The sequence below is a fragment of the Oryx dammah genome, unplaced genomic scaffold (assembly GCF_014754425.2).
Source record: "Oryx dammah isolate SB20612 unplaced genomic scaffold, SCBI_Odam_1.1 HiC_scaffold_29, whole genome shotgun sequence".
In the NCBI taxonomy this organism is placed as follows: Eukaryota; Metazoa; Chordata; class Mammalia; order Artiodactyla; family Bovidae; genus Oryx; species Oryx dammah.
In genome coordinates this window covers 27,076,691-27,097,995 of record NW_024070213.1, presented here as the reverse complement: position 1 = coordinate 27,097,995, position 21,305 = coordinate 27,076,691, and the positions used below count along the sequence as shown (strand labels likewise).

Genomic DNA, 21,305 nt, shown 5'->3' with positions numbered 1-21,305 from the left:
ATTTTGCAATGAGAAAAGACTTGTAGTAACAGAAAAAAAGCAATGACAATATATAGGTGATTAAAATGCATTCATTAGAATGTTTTGTTTGCATTTTTATGGAAATGAGGGACTAGAGTATATGACTTTATTCTAGTTTACTTTTGAATGGAAAATAGTCTCTGTGTTGTTGGTGTTTGTCACTTCTCCTGTTCAGAGAAGTCTGTGTTTTCCTTGCAAACGTAATCTGTATTAAAATCTGGTTTGTTTTTCGTGTTCTAAATAAACTTTGTTTACACAAACAGGCAACATGCCAGATTTAATGAATGCTGGTGTAGAGCACAGGTATGATCAGATCTCTTAGCTTCAGAGTATATTGCGGAGAATCCACAAGAATATTAAGTATGAGAATCAGAATCATCAATAATAGTGGCTTATTGTTATATCAACATTTTGTGTAAAGAGGGTTCTAGACTTTTTATTTCTGAGTACTTAAATAGAAAGCAACTGCATATATATACAGGCAAATGTTCATTTCATTTTGCTGTCATTTCAGCACTTTTCCTTTCTGCTTTTTAAACTACTGTAAGGTGTTTCTACATAATAAAATACTAGAAAATATATTTATCTTATAGAATGAGAAGTATGATTTATGAAAAGTTTATGAGAGCTGCAGATGGAGAATTTTTAATCCAGAATTAATTCCTTTTCTGTGATGACTTAGCATGGATTATAAGTCCCTGGGAACATTTCTTGCAGTTTTGTGGACTCTCATATCCTGACCCCTGAAGAACATAGGATGAGAGGAGTTTATTCCAACATTCCTGATAGAAAGGAAGAAAAGGCCAGTTTCATATAGGCAGAGCTCTGGCTTATTCACTCCTCGTTCTTTTACTTATACTCTGTGCTAGGAAAAATTGTTCAGTTCAGTTGCTCAGTTGTGTCCCCATAAATCGCAGCACGCCAGGCCTTCCTGTCTGTCACCAACTCCCGGAGTCCACTCAGATTCACGTCCATCGAGTCGGTGATGCCATCCAGCCATCTCATCCTCTGTCGTCCCCTTCTCCTCCTGCCCCCAATCCCTCCCAGCATCAGAGTCTTTTCCAATGAGTCAACTCTTTGCATGAGGTGGCCAAAGTACTGGAGTTTCAGCTTTAGCATCATTCCTTCCAAAGAAATCCCAGGGCTGATCTCCTTCAGAATGGATTGGTTGGATCTCCTTGCAGTCCAAGGGACTCTCAAGAGTCTTCTCCAGCACCACAGTTCAAAAGCATTAATTCTTCGGCGCTCCGCCTTCTTCACAGTCCAACTCTCACATCCATACATGACTACTGGAAAAATTGTTAGGGACTGTCTATCTCTCCCCTTCCTTGTTGGTGCTCTGGAGTTTTATTATGTGAATGCTTGGAATAGGGATTTTTGCACTAGCAACGGTTTTTTGCCCTTAGCCTTGGCTGTCCCATTTTCCTCTGTGATATGAAGTGGGGGAGTTCTTCCTATGTATTGCATACAGTAAGTCCTCTATATATGAATGAGTTCAGTTCTGAGAGTGCATTTGTAAGTCCAATTTGTTTGTAAGTCCAACAAAGTTAGCCTAGGTACCCAGCTAACACAATCAACTGTATAGTTCTGTACTGTAATAGATTTATAATACTTTTCACACAAAAGTGAAAGAGGAGAGCGAAAAAGTTGGCCTAAAGCTCAACATTCAGAAAATGAAGATCATGGTATCCAGTCCCATCACTTCATGGGAAATAGATGGGGAAACAGTGGAAACAGTGTCAGACTTTATTTTGGGGGGCTCCAAAATCACTGCAGATGGTGACTGCAGCCATGAAATTAAAAGACGCTTACACCTTGGAAGAAAAGTTATGACCAACCTAGATAGCATATTCAAAAGCAGAGACATTACTTTGCCGACTAAGGTCCGTCTAGTCAAGGCTATGGTTTTTCCTGTGGTCATGTATGGATGTGAGAATTGGACTGTGAAGAAGGCTGAGCACCGAAGAATTGATGCTTTTGAACTGTGGTGTTGGAGAAGACTCTTGAGAGTCCCTTGGACTGCAAGGAGATCCAACCAGTCCATTCTGAAGGAGATCAGCCCTGGGATTTCTTTGGAAGGAATGATGCTAAAGCTGAGACTCCAGTACTTTGGCCACCTGATGCGAAGAGTTGACTCATTGGAAAAGACTCTGATGCTGGGAGGGATTGGGGGCAGGAGGAGAAGGGGACAACCCAGGATGAGATGGCTGGATGGCATCACAGACTCAATGGATGTGATTCTGAGTGAACTCCGGGAGTTGGTGATGGACAGGGAGGCCTGGCATGCTGCGATTCATGGGGTTGCAAAGAGTAGGACACGACTGAGCAACTGAACTGAATTGAACTGAACATATAAAAAGCAAACAAAAAATAAAAACATTTTTAATCTGATAGTACAGTACCTTGAAATGTACAGTAGTACAGTCCAACAGCTGGTATACAGAGACTGACATTGAATGAACAGGTGAGAAGAGCTACTGACTGGAGATGGAGAGGAGGAGGTGGGAGATAGTGGAGCTGAAGAATCATTAGCAGTAGGAGATGGAGGGAAAGCTGCAGTTTCACTCATGCCTGAACACACTGTTCGCATCTTTCAAAGTTTGCAACTTGAAGGTTCATATGTAGGGGCCTTACTGTGTCTTCTTTTGAGTGGTGGGAATTAGAGTTGACAGGATATCCTGCTATACATAACTTTCTATTGAAAACCACTAAGGGTATGAGAGGGCAGGTCAGAATTATTGTTTGTGCTTCACTGTCACCTTTGACAGTGTTAGCTGAACATGTATGAGTCAGATCATTTCCTTAAAGATACTCATAAGTGTTCATAAGCCAAATACGATCTGCCAGTGCAAACAAGAGCAATCTTGACCACACCCTGCGCTTTACATACTGTCCTATCTTTTATTCATATTAGGAAAACTGAGGATCAGAGAGTTTCATTCTTTACCATCAGAGTCAAAAAATGGGCAGAGTTGGAATTCAAAACCAGTTCTGCCTGATTACAGAAGCCAGACTCATTGCTGTGAACCACACCATGTACCCTTTTCAACAGAGGCCCAGTCCTCCTGTGGCTTATAGTTTTGTAGGTTCAGAGCTTCTGCGAACACGTAAGTATTTCAGAACCAAATCCTCCTGCCTGATACATTAAGTTGATGTTTGATTTTAAAATGGAAATTAATGACCTTGAAGAAAGATATCTGCTACATTTCTGACTTCTCTTACATCAGAATATCATTAGTTAAATAAAATTTTATATTTTTTTAGAATGGTAATAAGAGCATTTTCAGAATTCTTTTTACCTTTATAGCTTTCTTGACTTTATTTTAAAAAAAATCACAGGCTCAAAGGCAGTGGATTTTTATTCACTTGCAGAATAATCACTACTGTCAGTAAAAAGAGTTTTAGCAAAAGTTTTTTCCCTCAGAAATATTTTGTGTGTGTGTTATTACCATATTTGGAAAAATTGTTACTTTTGGTTTTAGAAATTGTTTATTTAAAAAATATTTGGGTGCACGTATGTTTTACCTTTTGCTGAAGTGTCTGAATTTTGATGAAGATTCTGAAAAAGAAAAATAGGTCCAAAGATACAGTTGTTATTTAGAAAACAATATTGGAAAACCAAACCAATAATGTCCACAATCTACATACAGAAATTTCTCTGCCATGATAAAAAGAAAATGCATTTCTTGGTGTCTTATATCAATATTACTTATTAAGCAAGAAATCTAAATTGTAAGGTTTTACAATTTAGGTAAGGTTTTAATTGAAAGAAAAGTCTTCTGTCATAATCAGCAATCTTTGTTATTTGATTCAAGAAAAAAAATTTCTAGCATAAGCTCAGGCTTCTTAGTATTATTTGAACAGTTCTGCAGATATTGCCTGGTGGCAAAATAGCTTCCCTGGTGGCTCAGACAGTAAAAAAAAAAGGCTGCCTGCAATGCAGGAGACCCAGGTTTGATCCCTGGGTGGAGAAGATACCCTGGAGGGGAGTATGGCAACCCACTCCAGTTTCTTTCCTGGAGAATCCCATGAACAAATGAGCCTAGCGGGCTACAGTCCATAGGGTCGCAAAGAGTCGGACACAACTGAAGCGACTCAGCACACACCCACAGATAGGGCCTAAATTCAATCCCGCTTACACAACAGAGACTGATATTTTAGTATAAAAGATTTGTCATTTTTGCTGTTTACTGTGTTCAGTTCTTATTTTAACAGTCATTTAGATACAGGCTTAAAAAAATCATACAGATTCACTGTATAGTTTCATTTCTTTATTTTGTAGGATTAAAAAGAGAATCTGGTAGTCAAATACTTGAGATTGTATCCTGGATTAAAAAAAAAACTACTATCTGAAATTTTGTGGTTTTCATTATTATGTAAGTGTGTGCATCGGCATGGTGGTTTTTATTTGCTTGTTTTGTTTATGTTTGTTGTGCATCTGCAGTTACTTAGTGGTTTAGAATTTACTGGCTATAACTTCATTATCATTAAAACTATATAAGGTAGGTGATTCACAGATTCACTAAAAGTTACATTTCAGTCCAAAAGCAAATTCAGTTTTCTAACAAGATCCATTTTAATTGACACTAAATTTTTTTGGAAATTTTGCTTTGACAAGTTTGCTTTGAAGGAAATCCAATTAATGAAAAGCTTGATTTCTCAAACAAACAAACTAGGGAATAATTGTTTTCCTGTAACAAGGAACTTGCTAGAGTATTCCTTTTAGAGAGAAAAGTCTTCGTCATGTTTAGAATGTAATTAAACGTTTATATAACTTTTCATTGAAAAGTATCATTCACATGAACCTTCTCAGAAGCATTTCTCTTAGATAAAATAGTTCATTTGAGCATAGATTCAACTACTAAGCTCAACACATGAGATCTTTACCCCAGCTGTGTGGGTGAGATTGTTAAACATGTTAACATGACTTAACTAGAATTCAGCTTATTCAGAAGTGTAAACTTGTATTTTAAAATCACCATGACATCCACCTACAGCACAAGGTGTAAGACTGTATTTTTTATTTGTATTTTGTTTATTGTGTATTTAATGGAAATATATTATGTGAGCTTCTGAAATATAATTCTAAAGAATGGAAAATTGTTTCCAGTGCTAGGTGGGAGCATGAAGTATAGATGGAATACAACTGCATTTGTGATATAATTCTTCATTTTGCCAAAACTTACATTTAGTAAATACTTAATTACTTCCTGGTATGGCAGGAAATGGTGTTTTGCTAGTTGACCTAAAAATGCAGCCAAGAAAAAGGACAGCTTCTGAAATTTGAGTTTGTTGGCCGAAGACCTATTTCTCAGTGTTTCTTTAGTTTTAAGTTTATGGTGAGTGGATAGATTGAACTACTTTGGCGTTACTAGCCATAGTTGGTTACTACAGAAATAATGTAAAATATGCTTACTATTTGTGGTGATTTTCTTATATAGGTAGGCTTGTAGTTAAGATACGTTGAGGAAAGGGATGGACAAAATGTCTGAATGATGTTGAATAAGTTAACATTCAAAATGTACTTAAGCATTTACTTGAGTTTACTTGGGGATATTCAACTATTTATTTTGACCCTTGACATATATGAAATAAAACTGGTACCTGTCAATTCTTTTCTTCATTTCTACGCATGAATGCTGCTGCTGCTGCTAAGTCACTTCAGTCGTGTCTGACTCTGTGTGACCCTACAGACGGAAGCCCACCAGGCTCCCCTGTCCCTGGGATTCTCCAGGCAAGAACACTGGAGTGGGCTGCCATTTCCTTCTCCAATGCATGAAAATGAAAAGTGAAAGTGAAGTCGCTCAGTTGTGTCTGACCCTTAGTGACCCCATGGACTGCAGCCTACCAGGCTCCTCCGTCCATGAGATTTTCCAGGCAAGAGTACTGGAGTGGGGTGCCATTGCCTTCTCCATATATACACTACCATGTGTAAATAGATAGCTAGTGGGAGGCTGCATATATAATAGGGAGCTCAGCTTGGTGCTCTGTGATGACTTAAAAAGGTGAGATGGGAGAGTAGGAGGGAGACTCAAGAGGGAGGAGATTTATGTATATGAATAGCTGATTCAGTGAACATGTATACATATAGCTGGTTCACTTCATTGTACAGCAGAAACTAACACAACATTGTAAAGCAATTGCACTTGAGGGGAAAAAAAAAAGACATAGGAAGTCCAATAGTAAGAAATTACTGATTTTTACCAGTCACCTATTTGAAACAATAAGTATGACAATTTATATATATTAGTATACTTGTCAACTTTGTAAATCAGTCTTTTTGAAATTTCAAGACTGGTGCATTCAAGGTAATAGAATCTGTGCTTTTCCTATCCACATAGATAAGGAAAGCATGCAGTCACTCTCTTTTATTAAGTTTCATATGTATTGAAGCCTGTTTAGAGGCCTGGGCTCAAATTTCTACTTTGCTGCTTATTAATCCTCGATACACAGCACTCTAAGCATCAGATTTTAATACTAAAATGAACAGTAAAATACCACCTTCAAGGTATTGCTGGGAGGACTAATTGAAATAAAGTAAAAATTAAATGAAATGAAGTAATATATAAGTGAAGATACTATTGCAATTCACTATCAAGTATTAGTCATTATCATCAGCAGTATCATATCTTTTGACTTTATCACTTGCTAAACTAGTAACAAGATTGAACAATTCATTGTAACCAGATGTCCTAATCTTTTTCTTAGGCAATAATCACATATAATCTACATCAGATTTCTGAGATTAAAAAAAATCATATAATGCTCATTTTTATAAATTGAAAACCCAGGAAATCATTATAGAATGTGAGATCATCGAAGGAGTGTGCCTTGAAGATTCAACAAAAAATACCACAAGAACTGATCTCTTCTTACCTGCATAAATGCTTGTCCAAGCAAGCATCGGTGCCTACCTCTGCATATACTGGTGTGCATGAGAGCCATTAGTAGTCTATACAAACACTTGCCTGTGAATATTATTATATAAGCACATTCATTTAGGTAGGACTGTAGGGTAGATTTCAGTCTCATTTGAAGGTTGTATTGTAGTTACACTTCGAAGTTATAAGAAATTTCCTTTTAATTAAATCATTTTGGTACAATAGGTTTTTATTACCCCCAAATGATTGAAATATATATGAACAGCAACACATGCATACCCATACGCACACACATACGTATATACCAGTTCATCAAAAGTCTTTCACTCTCCTTAATTAATTATTGAACTCAGGTTTAAAATAATTGCTGTGTAATAAATGAGTGTATTTACCTTTGGTTTTCTCTGAAGAATAAGATTTAGTTCATTTACAGCATCTGTAATTTGTTTGGTCTCCACACATCCCAGAACACTGCATATATTTTTTACTTCTTCAATAACATTATCCACATTTTGCTGTAGATGAAAAGATTGATACCTTTTAGTTTATTGAAATCAAGAGGACACTAATTTACCTTTAAACTACCTCTCTACCTAGGAAGAGGAAACAGAATGAAAAATGGTTGTTTCCATGTGAAAGATTCTCAGGACTGGTTACCCTGTGATTTAAGCGTGATTTGCATTGAGCGAATGCTGAAAACTAGGACTATCAGCCCTGCTGCTACTGCTAAGTCGCGTCAGTCGTGTCCGACTCTGTGCGACCCCATAGACGGCAGCCCACCAGGCTCCCCCGTCCCTGGGATTCTCCAGGCAAGAACACTAGAGTGGCTTGCCATTTCCTTCTCCAACACATGAAAGTGAAAAGTGAAAGTGAAGTCGCTCAGTAGTGCCCGACCCTCAGCGACCCCATGGACTGCAGCCTTCCAGGCTTCTCTGTCCCTGGGATTTTCCAGGCAAGAGTACTGGAGTGGGGTGTCATCGCCTTCCCCGAGGACTATCAGTCCTAGTTGATATATATCAACTCTAACATTATCTGATATAAAATGGGAAAGAGAAGAGACAGAGACAGAGAGAGAGACTGAAAGTCTCTGGTTCCTGAAAAATACTTTGAAAACCAGTCAATTTATAGCAGATCTGTGTAGAGTGCAGAATACATTTATTTTTGTAAGCACTGTACACGAGGGCAAAATTATTAAAAATCAGAGTTCAGAACAAACTTGGGACAATGAAGTTTGGTACTGAGGGTGTTAGGTAATCATTTGATTATACTGTATTTTAAGTTCATGATGTTTCAAAAATAAAATCACCAATGACAAGTACAGTCCACAGAAATGACCAAGTATTCTTAAAATCAAAATTACTGTCTCTACTTAAGATAGTTATACACAGACTTTGTGTCACAGTTCTAAGAGCTTTTCATTTTTTCTTTTTTAAATTTCTGAGCTTTCACATGTTCTTAAACTTAGCTTTCATTAAAAAAAAAAAAGAAAGAAAAATTGCCCTATTTTGACCTTATTCTTTTTTGTTATTGTTGTTGGTAACTGTTTAGAAATCTCTCTATCTCTCTCTTTTTTTTTAATCATTTCTAATCATCTTTACTAAGTGCTAAGTTGCTTTAGTCGTGTCCAACTCTGCAACCCCATAGACGGAAGCCCACCAGGCTCCCCCGTCACTGGGATTTTCCAGGCAAGAACACTGGAGTGGGTTGCCATTTCCTTCTCCAATGCATGAAAGTGAAAAATGAAAGTGAAGTCGCTCAGTCGTGTCCAACTCTTAGCGACCCCATGGACTGCAGCCTACCAGGCTCTTCCGTTCATGGGGTTTTGCAGGCAAGAGTACTGGAGTGGGGTGCCATTGCCTTCTCCAGTGTTCTATCATATTCAGTTCTATATGACTTTTGAGGGTCACGACTACTTGCTCCAACTTCTTTTTTTTCTCTTCTAGTTTTTCACATAGATAATAACTCCTCTCAAAGTACTTGATTTTTCTGCATCCAGCTGCAGCCATTTTGAACATGCAGTTCCCAGCTCTGCTGGAATAGCATCCATTGTTTCCTCAGAGTTCATTTCCTTATTAGCCATTTCTTTCTGCTTTTGTTTGCAAGCTGATTGGCCAGGATTCCCTCCTGTTTAACTCTATAATATTTTAATGTAGTTTATCTATATCACTATGTCACTATAAAGTTGGCTTTTCAAGATACATTAGCTCTATCAAGTCTAGAATCACAGTCATTCCAATGGAGAATTTCAATGGAGTTTATTTCAAGAGAGATGGAAAAAATTTTTTTCACACAAAGATATGAATTCATAATACAAAACATTCTAACTCTACTTATTCTAGATCATTTTCTTATCAAAGCATTATCAATATAAAGACAAAAAAGTGTGTATTATATTTAAGAATATCATTTTGTGTCTTTTATGGAAAAACAAAGCTTTTTAATATTTCTCCAGTACCTTTTATAATGACTTTATAAACATTGAAAACTGTTGACAAAAACCTAGAAAGAATGGCTAATTAATACTATGAAAGACACAATCAGGACTCCAAAATTGTCAACAGACTTGATTAATGAGCTAAAAACAAAACAAAACAAACAAAAAATTGAACTTAATTGGGTTAACTTGGATCTTAAGTCTTCACAGATTAATAAAATATAACTACTCAGTTATAACATAGGAAGAAAAATTTATTACTAATGCATGTGGAAAAAGCTCAGTTGTTTTATTTATGTGTGAAATAAATGAGTCCACATTGTGATGTGGCTGCCAGAAGAGCTACTTTATTGTTAAATTGGAAGACATGTACTCTCCAAAACCAGAAAGTTAGAGCTCAGCAAATGTATATAATCTGAACTGAGGTTAGTGTTGAGTACCACATTTGACACTGAGCTTAACAAATCAAATTTTCCCCAAAAAGAGCAACCCAACTATTAATATCATATGAATATACTCTTTCTTGTGAAAGAAATAATAAATTCTTTTTCCAGCTCTACAATAAGGTTATGTGTGATAAAATCCTGATTCTGTCCTATTCTATCTATGGCCATTATCAAAATTATTTAATTTCCATGTATCTGAATTCCCTCATTCCCTCATAGAATTGGAACAATAATAATTACTTATTATGACCCTGATGCTGGGAGGGATTGGGGGCAGGAGGAGAAGGGCATGACAGAGGTTGAGATGGCTGGATGGCATCACTGACTCGATGGACACAAGTTTGGGTAGACTGCAGGGGTCGGTGACGGACAGGGAGGCCTGGTGTGCTGTAATTCATGGGGTAGCAAAGAGTTGGACACGACTGAGCAACTGAACTGAACTGAACTGATTATGATTATTAAATAATAATTAATTATTATTATTTGGAGAAGGGAATGGCAACCCACTCCAGTATTCTTGCCTGGAGAATCCCATGGAAAAAGAGCCTGGTGGGCTACAGTCCATGGGGTTGCAAAGAGTCGGACATGACTGAGCGACTAACACACAACACACAATTATTATTAAGGTTAAATAAGGTAAAATAGGAAAAGTCCCTGGCAAAGAATGTGGGCTAAATCTTAGTTAATTCATTTTTAATTAGTTCATTTTTATCCATTCAGACAGATTTTTGGCTTATAAGAGAAATCAGACACTGTTCATGCCCAGGTAACTAATAATATGAAAATTATTAAACTATGATGGAGATGTATATCAGGTTCTGAGTGAATGAATTTGTTTTTCATTCATACGTTCTTGGTAGATATGAGATACATGTGAATTTGTTGAAATCCATGAAATATTACTAAAGTGCAAATGTTGGGTTGATTGGGTCACTCAATAGCTAATTTATTCCATCTGTTATTGTAGTCTTGTAGTGCCTCTTGTCTGATCTATTTATCTCATTTGATCTGCATAAAAATTCAGAAAGATAAATATTTCATTTTTGAGTCACCAAAATTGCTAGAATATGTTAAGTGAAATGTTGCCATTGTAGAATTAACTTGGTGACTAATTGGATTGAGTGCAACAGGGATATTGGATTGAAGATGTTTTCAAAATTTCATGCTTGAAAAAACAAAAGACAGAGTGCCATGAGTTATGGAAAAATATGAAGTTTTGGTGAAATTGATATGTGTATATTTTTGATACACAGAGCTTGAGTTGCCAATGGAAAAACCAAGTAGACTCAGCCTCTGGATACTGGGAAATGCAGCAGAGTTCTCGCTCTTGCAGCTGTTGGACTGAGCAAAGCTGGACACCTTACACACTCACACACACAGTGTACACTCATATAAACACTAGCTGAACCATAAGAAAAGTGCAAATCCAAAGTTTAGCCCAAAACAAAGATGGGGCAAATCTGTGGATGCCAGAAATTTAATGAGGGAATTTAAAGGCTGAGATTAGCTTCAACATGGATATGTCAGTAGCCTGGGGAAAATGTCGGTGGACTTAGATACTGGTGTTTACCGCTTAGAATGGGACAAGTGCTGAAATTTTAGACCTAAAGCTATTGGTTGAGGTAGGAGAAGGGGCAGACCTGGGGCTGAGATCCCTGACACTGGATTGTCACCTGCAAAAGAAGCGAAAAAAAAAAAAACAGCGCTTACTGACCAGGAGAACATTTGAGGAATTCTCTGTCAACCTGGGCATTGAGTAAGGAGAATAATTACCTGAGGAACTGTTATGTGTAGCTATGGAGTATTAATTTGCACTACCCTTAGCAGGAATTTATGCTAAAAATAATGCCAGTGTTGTTACTATTTTGGACTCAGGCAGAAGCAAATGCAAAACTTCTCCGACCCCAAACCACAAGGGCTTTGGGTGATCCATGATGAGATATTCTGTAGACACAAAACAAAAGAATTTGTCCCTGATTTCAAGAGATATCAAAGCTTAGATTTGAGTGTTATTTTCATAGAGGTGATACCTGACAAAGAAATTGGATTTGATTGTCCAGAAGGAAAATATAAACAGAGGAAATAAAAATGGAAATGGGTATATAACATTTCAGAACATTTAATATTTAGATGATGAAGGAGGAAGTATGGGTCACAGTTGGAGCACACAAAGTTTTGAGACATAAACCATAAGACTACAGTTTAATGGGCATAAAGGAAATATAATAGATGTTACTAGGAAGTTTCAGTTTGGAAAAAAAGGAAAAGGAAACACAATCACTTTCAAGTATATGATGACCTTTCAAGTAAAAAGGAGATTACATTTACTTAATTTCCAGATTATTAAATTCTGGAATGATAAATCAGAATAAACGATTTCACATTTAGGGAATTTCATTTTGGCTCATTGTGAGATATTCATTTTGGCTTGATAGTTTGGAAAAAATATTTTTTCCCAAAATTGAGTAGGCTGCCTTGTGAGTAGAGACTTCTTCCACGTTACAGGTGTGCAGGCAATCAGGGTGTTTAGAGGAAATTTTTGTGTTAAATAAGAGTTTGAAGTAGACTACTTTAAATTCTTTCTAACTCTATGGATTAGTGAAAACTAACAATACTGCTGTGATGTTTTTTTATGTGCTATATTCTAACCTTAGAAATAATTGCTGTATCATAGACTCTGAAGGAGCACCAGTCTAATACTTTGGAGATTAAGCATATTTGTAATGTATTTTGAACACTGGAGAAGATTTCTGACAAACTTTCCTTCTCATCTTTTTTGAAAACAAAACTAAATTAAGAGCATAAGGATCATGTCCCCCACCCCATTCCCTTAATTTAGCTATGAGGGAGACCAAAGTAATAATGTGTTTAAGTAGCTTGCTGTTTTCCAGGATTTTTAAAATATATCTTAATTAATTTCTATTTCTGTTTACATACTAAAAATTATCAAATTCAATTAATTATAAAATTCAGGAGACAAATTGAGAATTTAGAATTATTTTTATTCCAGGTTCAGCAGTTAGTGCTATTATAAATTGCTCCTTAAAGACTAAAAATTGTCTTTGGAGTTTCATTTCAGCTTAAAATGTAGAACTTTGGACTCTTTGTAAAAATAGAAAAAGGCAGATAATATACAAAGATCATAATTTTTCCTGACTGCATTAGAGATTTGAGGTCAAAAGGTGACCAAGTAGACCAAATTCCAAAGAGTGGCAGGCCCTGCCGAGGGGAGATGGAGCACAAAATGTCTTTGGCCTTCGGAAGAGCACAGGAGAATGAGATGACCACTATATAAGAGGGTAAGAATAAATCAGCCAAAATTTCAGCAGATTCTTAAAGGCTAGATGTGAGCAAACATGTCAGTTTGAAATATCTGGGAGTTCAAGACACAAGGAGACTTAACAGTCATTCGTAAGCTCATCTTGGACACCTACCAGTTGTTCAGAAGAAATAATGAAGACAGTGCAGGAAACTGAAGGTCCATTCATTGGCCTTCTAGGGGAAACCCTATTTCTGTAGATCTTCCTCTTATAAGAAGCTGAAGCTCTAAGCTACTGGTTTGTGATATTAGAAAAATGATAATATGAGAGGAGACAGATATCCTCTGTGATCCTGAGCCCAGGCAAAAATCTCTTGCTTTGGAGGAAGGGAGAAAAAGCAAACAGCCTGCCTTGCAGGGATAGGTGGGACATGGGTTAAGATCCTTTGCTGGTGAGAGAATGGTTGAAGCAAAAACCTGTTGTTCCTGGGGAGGAGACTGAGGACCCTGTCTGGAGCCCAGGATCCCACATGGATACCAATCCGAAGTCAGGAACCACTAGGAGGAAGGACAGAAAACTGTCTCCTATACAAGACTAAGTGCAGATATAAAGTACAGTTTGGCTGCCAGAAAGTTCCAATTTTAAGGCAGAAATGCTCAGACAGTTCCAATCCTGATATTCAAAAACACAGCCTAGGGCTGTTGTTGATTGTTACCTCAAAATTCCCTTTACTCTAATACAAAAAGGAGTCGATTTTGAATAGTAAACAATAGCAGAGTACACTAGGAGAGAGACAATAGTATTGAGAGAGATCGTCTCTGTGACCTAGCAAATGGGCTGTTGAAAGCTGAGGAATAGGGAAAAAGACTCTAGTGCTGCAGGTGCTCTATATAAGTATAGGTGATGGTAACTAACCATTAGGGAATTTGAAGCCTGAAGTGCCCTGACTATAATGATAGGAAAAATAAAACTCAAAGCTCAAATCCTGACTAAATTTACCAACTCTACATACAAATAGCATAACAGAAGAGCATTGCCCATATCCAGGTATGAATGCAATTAACCTCAGTCTCCAGTATTGTTCTACACGGGATGTTTAGGACCCAATACAAAATTGGGATCTATACCAAAAACCCAAAATATAACAATCCCTTGTCAGTAGATGAAGCAACTAACAAAACCAAACTAATAAATGACCCAGATGTTAGAACAATCAGACGAGGACTTTAAGTAACTATGATTAGCATGGGACAGGACATAGTGGAAAATGTAGATGACAAGCATGAACAGATGGGGATTTCAGCAGAGGCATGAAAACAATGTACAAGAGGCAAGTGGAAATCATAGAAATATAAGAATACACTTGATACTAGAGATGAAGAATTCTTTCAGTTGAGTGAACATCAATCTGAGCATCAGATTGAACACAGTGAAGTAAAGTATCAGTGAAATTGAAGATAGATCAAGAGAAACCATCCTACCGAAATGCAAAGAGGAAAATGAGTGGGAAGAAAAGCCAGTACATATGAGCAAAACCTGTCAGAGACATTTATGCATTTGGAGTTCTGGAAAGATAAAAATGGGGGAGAGATATATTTAAAGAGATGATGGCCAACATATCAAAATTCATAGGATGCCACTAAAAGTTAGAGGGAAATTTATGACTTTAAACTTTGAATGATTCTATGTTTTTGAATTAGAAGAAATCGAATTTATAATAAATCTTTCCCATAAGGAAAATTCTATAAACAGATGGCTTCGTTGATAAATTTTATCAAACATCTAAGAAAGAAAGAAAAGCAAATCTACACAAATTATTTCAGAATGCAGAGTCAGCCAGAGGGAACATTTCTTAACTTATTTTATAAAGCTAGCATTATATCAATGTTAAAATCAAGCCAATTATTACAAGAAAAGTATAGGCTGATGTCTCTCATAAACATAGCTGCAGATAGCCTTAACAAAATATTTGCTAATTGAAGCCAGAAATATGTAGAAAGAGTTCTAAGTCATTACAGTTCAGTTCAGTCACTCAGTCCTGTCTGGGGTTTTTGTGACCCCATGGAATGCAGCATGCCAGGCTTTACTGTCCATCCTCAACTCCCGCAGCTTGCTCAAAGCAATCCATCCAGTCAGTGATGCCATCCAACCATCTCATCCTCTGTCATCCCCTTTTCCTCCTGCCTTCAATCTTTCCCCAAATCAGGATCTTTTCTAGTGAGTCAGTTGTTTGCATCACGTGGCCAAATATTGGAGCTTCATCTTCAGCATCAGTCCTTCCAATGTTATTCAGGACATTTCCTTTAAGATTCATTGGTTTGATAACCTTTCAGTCCAAGAGATTCTCAAGAGTCTCCTCTGACACTACAGTTCAGAAGCATCAATTCTTCAGTACTCATCTTTCTTTGTAGTCCAACTCTCACATCCATACATGACAACTGGAAAAACCACATCTTTCAATAGACGGACAATTGTTGGTAAAGTAATGTCTCTGCTTTTTAATATCCTGTCTAGGTTGGTCATAGTTTTTCTTCCAAGGAGCAAGCATCTTTTAATTTCATGGCTGCAGTCACCATCTGCAGTGATTATGGAGCCCAAGAAAATAAAGTCTGTCACTATTTCCATTGTTTCCCCATCTGTTTGCCTTAAAGTGATGAGACTGGATGTGATGATCTTAGTTTTTTGAATGTTGAGTTTTAAGCCAGCTTTTTCACTTTCACCAAGAGGCTCTTTAGTTCCTTTTCACTTTTTGCCATAAGGGTGGTGTCACCTGCATATCTGAGGTTATTGATATTTCTCCCAGCAATCTTGATTCCAGCTTGTGCTTCCTCCAGCCCAGCGTTTCTCATGATGTACTCTGCATATAAGTTAAATAAGCAGGGTGTCAATATACAGCCTTGATGTACTCCATTCCCAGTTTGGAACAAGTCTACACAGTTTGTTGTGATCCACAGAGTCAAAGGCTTCAGTTCAGTTCAGTCGCTCAGTTGTGTCCGACTCTTTGCGACCCCATGAATCGCAATATGCCAGGCCTCCTTGTTCATCACCATCTCCCGGAGTTCACTCAGACTCATGTCCATTGAGTCCGTGATGCCATCCAGCCATCTCATCCTCGGTCGTCCCTTTCTCCTCCTGCCCCCAATCCCTCCCAGCATCAGAGTCTTTTCCAATGAGTCAACTCTTCGCATCAGGTGGCCAAAGTACTGGAGTTTCAGCTTCAGCATCATTCCTTCCAAAGAAATCCCAAGGCTGATCTCCTTCAGAATGGACTGGTTGGATCTCCTTGCAGTCCAAGGGGCTCTCAAGAGTCTTCTCCAACACCACAGTTCAAAAGCATCAATTCTTCAGCGCTCAGCCTTCTTCACAGTCCAACTCTCACATCCATACATGACCACAGGAAAAACCATAGCCTTGACTAGACGGACCTTAGTCGGCAAAGTAATGTCTCTGCTTTTGAATATGCTATCTAGGTTGGTCATAACTTTTCTTCCAAGGAGTAAGCGTCTTTTAATTTCATGGCTGCAATCACCATCTGCAGTGATTTTGGAGCCCCCCAAAATAAAGTCTGACACCATTTCCACTGTTTCCCCATCTATTTCCAATGAAGTGATGGGACCAGATGCCATGATCTTCGTTTTCTGAATGTTGAGCTTTAAGCCAACTTTTTTCTTCTCCTCTTTCACTTTCATCAAGAGACTTTTTAGCTCCTCTTCACTTTCTGCCATAAGGGTGGTGTCATCTGCATATCTGAGGTGATTGATATTTCTCCCAGCAATCTTGATTCCAGCTTGTGTTTCTTCCAGTCCAGCATTTCTCATGATGTACTCCGCATAGATGTTAAATAAGCAGGGTGAAAACATACAGCCTTGATGTACTCCTTAGGCATAGTCAATAAAATAGAAGTAGGTGTTTCTCTGGAATTCTCTTGCTTTTTGAGGACCAACAGATGTTGGCAATTTGATCTCTGGTTCCTCTGCCTTTTCTAAATCCAGCTTGAACATCAGGAATTCTCAGTTCACGTACTGTTGAAGCCTAGCTTGGAGAATTTTGAGCATTACTTTGCTAGCGTGTGAGATGAGTGCAATTGTGCAGTAGTTTGAACATTTTTGGCATTGCTTTTCTTTGGGATTGGAATGAAAACTGATTTTTTCCAATCCTGTGGCCACTGCTGAGTTTTTCAAATTTTCTGGCATATTGAGTGCAGCACTTTCACAGCATCATCTTCCAGGATTTGAAATAGCTCAATTGGAATTCCATCACCTCCACTAGCTTTGTTCGTGGTGATGCTTCCTAAGGCCCACTTGACTTTGCATTCCAGGATGTCTGGCTCTAGGTGAGTGATCACACCATCGTGGTTATCTGGGTCAGGAAGATCTTTTTTGTATAGTTCTTCTGTGTATTCTTGGAACCTCTTCTTAATGTCTTCTGTTTTTTTAAGTCCATACCATTTCTGTCCTTTATTGTGCCCATAATTGCATGAAATGTTCCCTTAGTATTTCTAATTTTCTTGAATAGCTCTCTAGTCTTTTCCATTTTATTGTTCTCCTCTATTTCTTTGCATTGATCACTGAGGAAGGCTTTCTTATCTCTTCTTGCTATTCTTTGGAACTCTGCATTGAAATGGGTATATCTTTCCTTTTCTCCTTTGCCTTTAGCTTCTCTTCTTTTAGCAGCTATTTGCAAGGCCTCCTCAGACAATCATTTTCCCCTTTTTGCATTTCTTTTTCTTGGGGATATTCTTGATCACTGCCTCTTGTACAATGTCATGAAACTCTGTCCATAGTTCTTCAGGCACCCTGTTTATCAAATCTAATCCCTTGAATCTACTTGTCACTTTCACTGTATAATAGTAAGGGATTTGATTTAGGTCATACCTGGAATGGTCTAGTGGTTTTCCCTACTTTCTTCAATTTAGGTCTGAATTTTGCAGTAAGGAGTTCATGATCTGAGCCACAGTCTTGTGGCTCCTGGTCTTGTTTTGGCTGACTGTATAGAGCCTCTCCATCTTTGGCTGCAAAGGATATATCTATCTGATTTTGGTATTGACTGTCTGGTGATGTCCATGTGTAGAGTCTTCTCTTGTGTTGTTGGATGAGGGTTTTTGCTATGCCCAGCATGTTCTTTTGGCAAAATTCTGTTAGCCTTTGCCCTGCTTCATTTTGTAACCCAAGGCCAAACTTATCTTTACTTCAGATATCTCTTGATTCCTACTTTGGCTTTCCAGTCCCCTATGATGAAGTACACATCTTTTTTTGGTGTTAGTTCAAAAGATCTTGTAGGTCGTCATAGAACCATTCAACTTCAGATTCTTTGAGGTTGAGGCATAAACCTGAATTACTGTGATATTGAATGGTTTGCCTTGGAATGGAATAGAAATCATTCTGTCATTTTTGAAATTGTATTTTGACTATGTACATTTTTGAAATGTATTTTGAATTGTATTTATTGACTATGATGGCTATTCCGTTTCTTCTAGGGGATTCATGCTCACAGTATTAGGTATAATGATCACCTGAGTTAAATTCACCCATTCCAGTCCATTTTAGTTCACTGATTCTTAATATGTTGATGTTTACTCTCGCCATCTCCTGTTTGACCACTTCCAATTTACTTTGATTCATGGACCTAACATTCCAGGTTCCTGTGCAATATTGTTCTTTACAGCATCAGACTTGCCTCCATCACCACTCATACACCCATATGTATACATACATACATATGTATAGGTACAGTGAGGGGCTTCTCAGGTGGAACTAATGGTAGATAATTTATCTGCCAATTTCAGAGCCTTGTCTAACTCAATGAAACCAAACCATGCCTGCGGGGCAACTGAAGATGGGCAGGTCATGGTGGAGAGGTCTGACAGAACGTGGTCCACTGGAGAAGGGAATGGCAAGCCACTTCAGTATTCTTGCCTTGAGAACCCCATGAACAGTATGAAAAGGCAAAATGATAGGATACTGAAAGAGGAACTCCCCAGGTCATTAGGTGCCCAATATGCTACTGGAGATCAGTGGAGAAATAACTCGAGAAAGAATGAAGGGATGGAGCCAAAGCAAAAACAATACCCAGCTGTGGATGTGACTGGTGATAGAAGCAAGGTCCAATGCTGTAAAGAGCAATATTGCATAGGAACCTGGAATGTCAGGTCCATGAATCAAGGCAAATTGGAAGTGGTCAAACAAGAGATGGCAAGGGTGAACGTCGATATTCCAGGAATCAGCGAACTAAAATGGACTGGAATGGGTGACTTTAAATCAGATGACCATTATATCTACTACTGCGGGCAGGAATCCCTCAGAAGAAATGGAGTAGCCATCATGGTCAACAAAAGACTCTGAAATGCAGTACTTGGATGCAATCTCAAAAACGACAGAATGATCTCTGTTCGTTTCCAAGACAAACCATTCAATATCACAGTTATCCAAGTCTATGCCCCAACCAGTAACGCTGAAGAAACTGAAGTTGAATGGTTTTATGAAGACCTACAAGATCTTTTAGAACTAACACCCCCAAAAGACGTCCTTTTCATTATAGGAGACTGGAATGCAAAAGTAGGAAGTCAAGAAACACCTGGAATAACAGGCACATTTGGCCTTGGAATACAGAATGAAGCTGGGCAAAGACTAATAGAGTTTTGCCAACAAAATGCACTGGTCATAGCAAATACCCTCTTCCAACAACACAAGAGAAGACTCTACAGATGGACATCACCAGATGGTCAACACCAAAATCAGATTGATTATATTCCTTGCAGCCAAAGATAGAGAAGCTCTATACCATCAACAAAAACAAGACCAAGAGCTGACTGTGGCTCAGATCATGAACTCCTTATTACCAAGTTCAGACTCAAATTGAAGAAAGTAGGGAAAACTGCTAGACCATTCAGATATGACCTAAATCAAATCCTTTATGATTATACAGTGGAAGTGAGAAATCGATTTAAGGGCCTAGATCTGATAGACAGACTACCTGATGAACTATGGACTGAGGTTCGTGACATTGTACAGGAGACAGGGATCAAGACCATCCGATGGAAAAGAAATGTAAAAAAGCAAAATGGCTGTCTGGGGAGGCCTTACAAATAGCTGTGAAAAGAAGAGAGGTGAAAGGCAAAGGAGAAAAAGAAAGATATAAGCATCTGAATGCAGAGTTCCAGAGAATAGCAAGAAGAGATAAGAAAGCCTTCTTCAGCGATCAATGCAAAGAAATCGAGGAAAATAACAGAATGAGAAAGACTAGAGATCTCTTGAAGAAAATTAGAGATACCAAGGGAACATTTCATGCAAAGATGGGCTCGATAAAGGACAGAAATGGCATGGACCTAACAGAAGCATAAGATATTAAGAAGAGGTGGCAAGAATACACGGAAGAACTGTACAAAAAAGATCTTCATGACCCAGATAATCATGATGATGTGATCACTAATCTAGAGCCAGACATCTTGGAATGTGAAGTCAAGTGGGCCTTGGAAAGCATCACTACCAACAAAGCTAGTGGAAGTGATGGAATTCCAGTTGAGCTGTTTCAAATGCTGAAAGATGATGCTGTGAAAGTGCTGCACTCAATATGCCAGCCAATTTGGAAAACTCAGTAGTGGCCACAGGACTGGAAAAGGTCAGTTTTCATTCCAATTCCAACGAAAGGCAATGCCAAAGAATGGTCTAACTACAGCACAATTGCACTCATCTCACATGCTAGTAAAATAATGCTCAAAATTCTCCAAGCCAGGCTTCAGCAATACGTGAACCATGAACTTCCTGATGTTCAAGCTGGTTTTCGAAAAGGCAGAGGAACCAGAGATCAAATTACCAACATCCGCTGGATCATGGAAAAAGCAAGAGAGTTCCAGAAAAACATCTATTTCTGCTTTATTGACTATGCCAAAGCCTTTGACTGTGTGGATCACAATGAACTGTGGAAAATTCTGAGAGAGATGGGAATACCAGACCACCTGACCTGCCTCTTGAGAAATCTGTATGCAGGTCAGGAAGCAACAGTTAGAACTGGACATGGAACAACAGACTGGTTCCAAATAGGAAAAGGAGTATGTCAAGGCTGTATATTGTCACCCTGCTTATTTAACTTATATGCAGAGTACATCATGAGAAACACTGGACTGGAAGAAACCCAAGCTGGAATCAAGATTGCTGGGAGAAATATCAATAACCTCAGATATGCAGATGACACCACCCTTATGGCAGAAAGTGAAGAGGAGCTAAAAAGCCTCTTGATGAAAGTGAAAGAGGAGAGTGAAAAAGTT

The 21,305-nt window shown here is 38.1% G+C and overlaps 1 protein-coding gene across 3 annotated transcripts in view; it reads right to left on the bottom strand.

Moving 5' to 3' along the window:
• Positions 1–21,305, bottom strand: part of PIK3C2G (phosphatidylinositol-4-phosphate 3-kinase catalytic subunit type 2 gamma) — a 466,126-nt gene that overhangs the window by 351,998 nt on the left and 92,823 nt on the right. For all 3 annotated transcript variants that reach the window (XM_040235274.1, XM_040235275.1, XM_040235276.1), the window contains 2 exons: positions 7,295–7,417; positions 3,547–3,580 (listed from right to left, as the gene is read on the bottom strand). In XM_040235274.1, the coding sequence (XP_040091208.1) occupies positions 3,547–3,580; positions 7,295–7,417 (157 nt within the window). The remainder of the gene's footprint in view (positions 1–3,546; positions 3,581–7,294; positions 7,418–21,305) is intronic.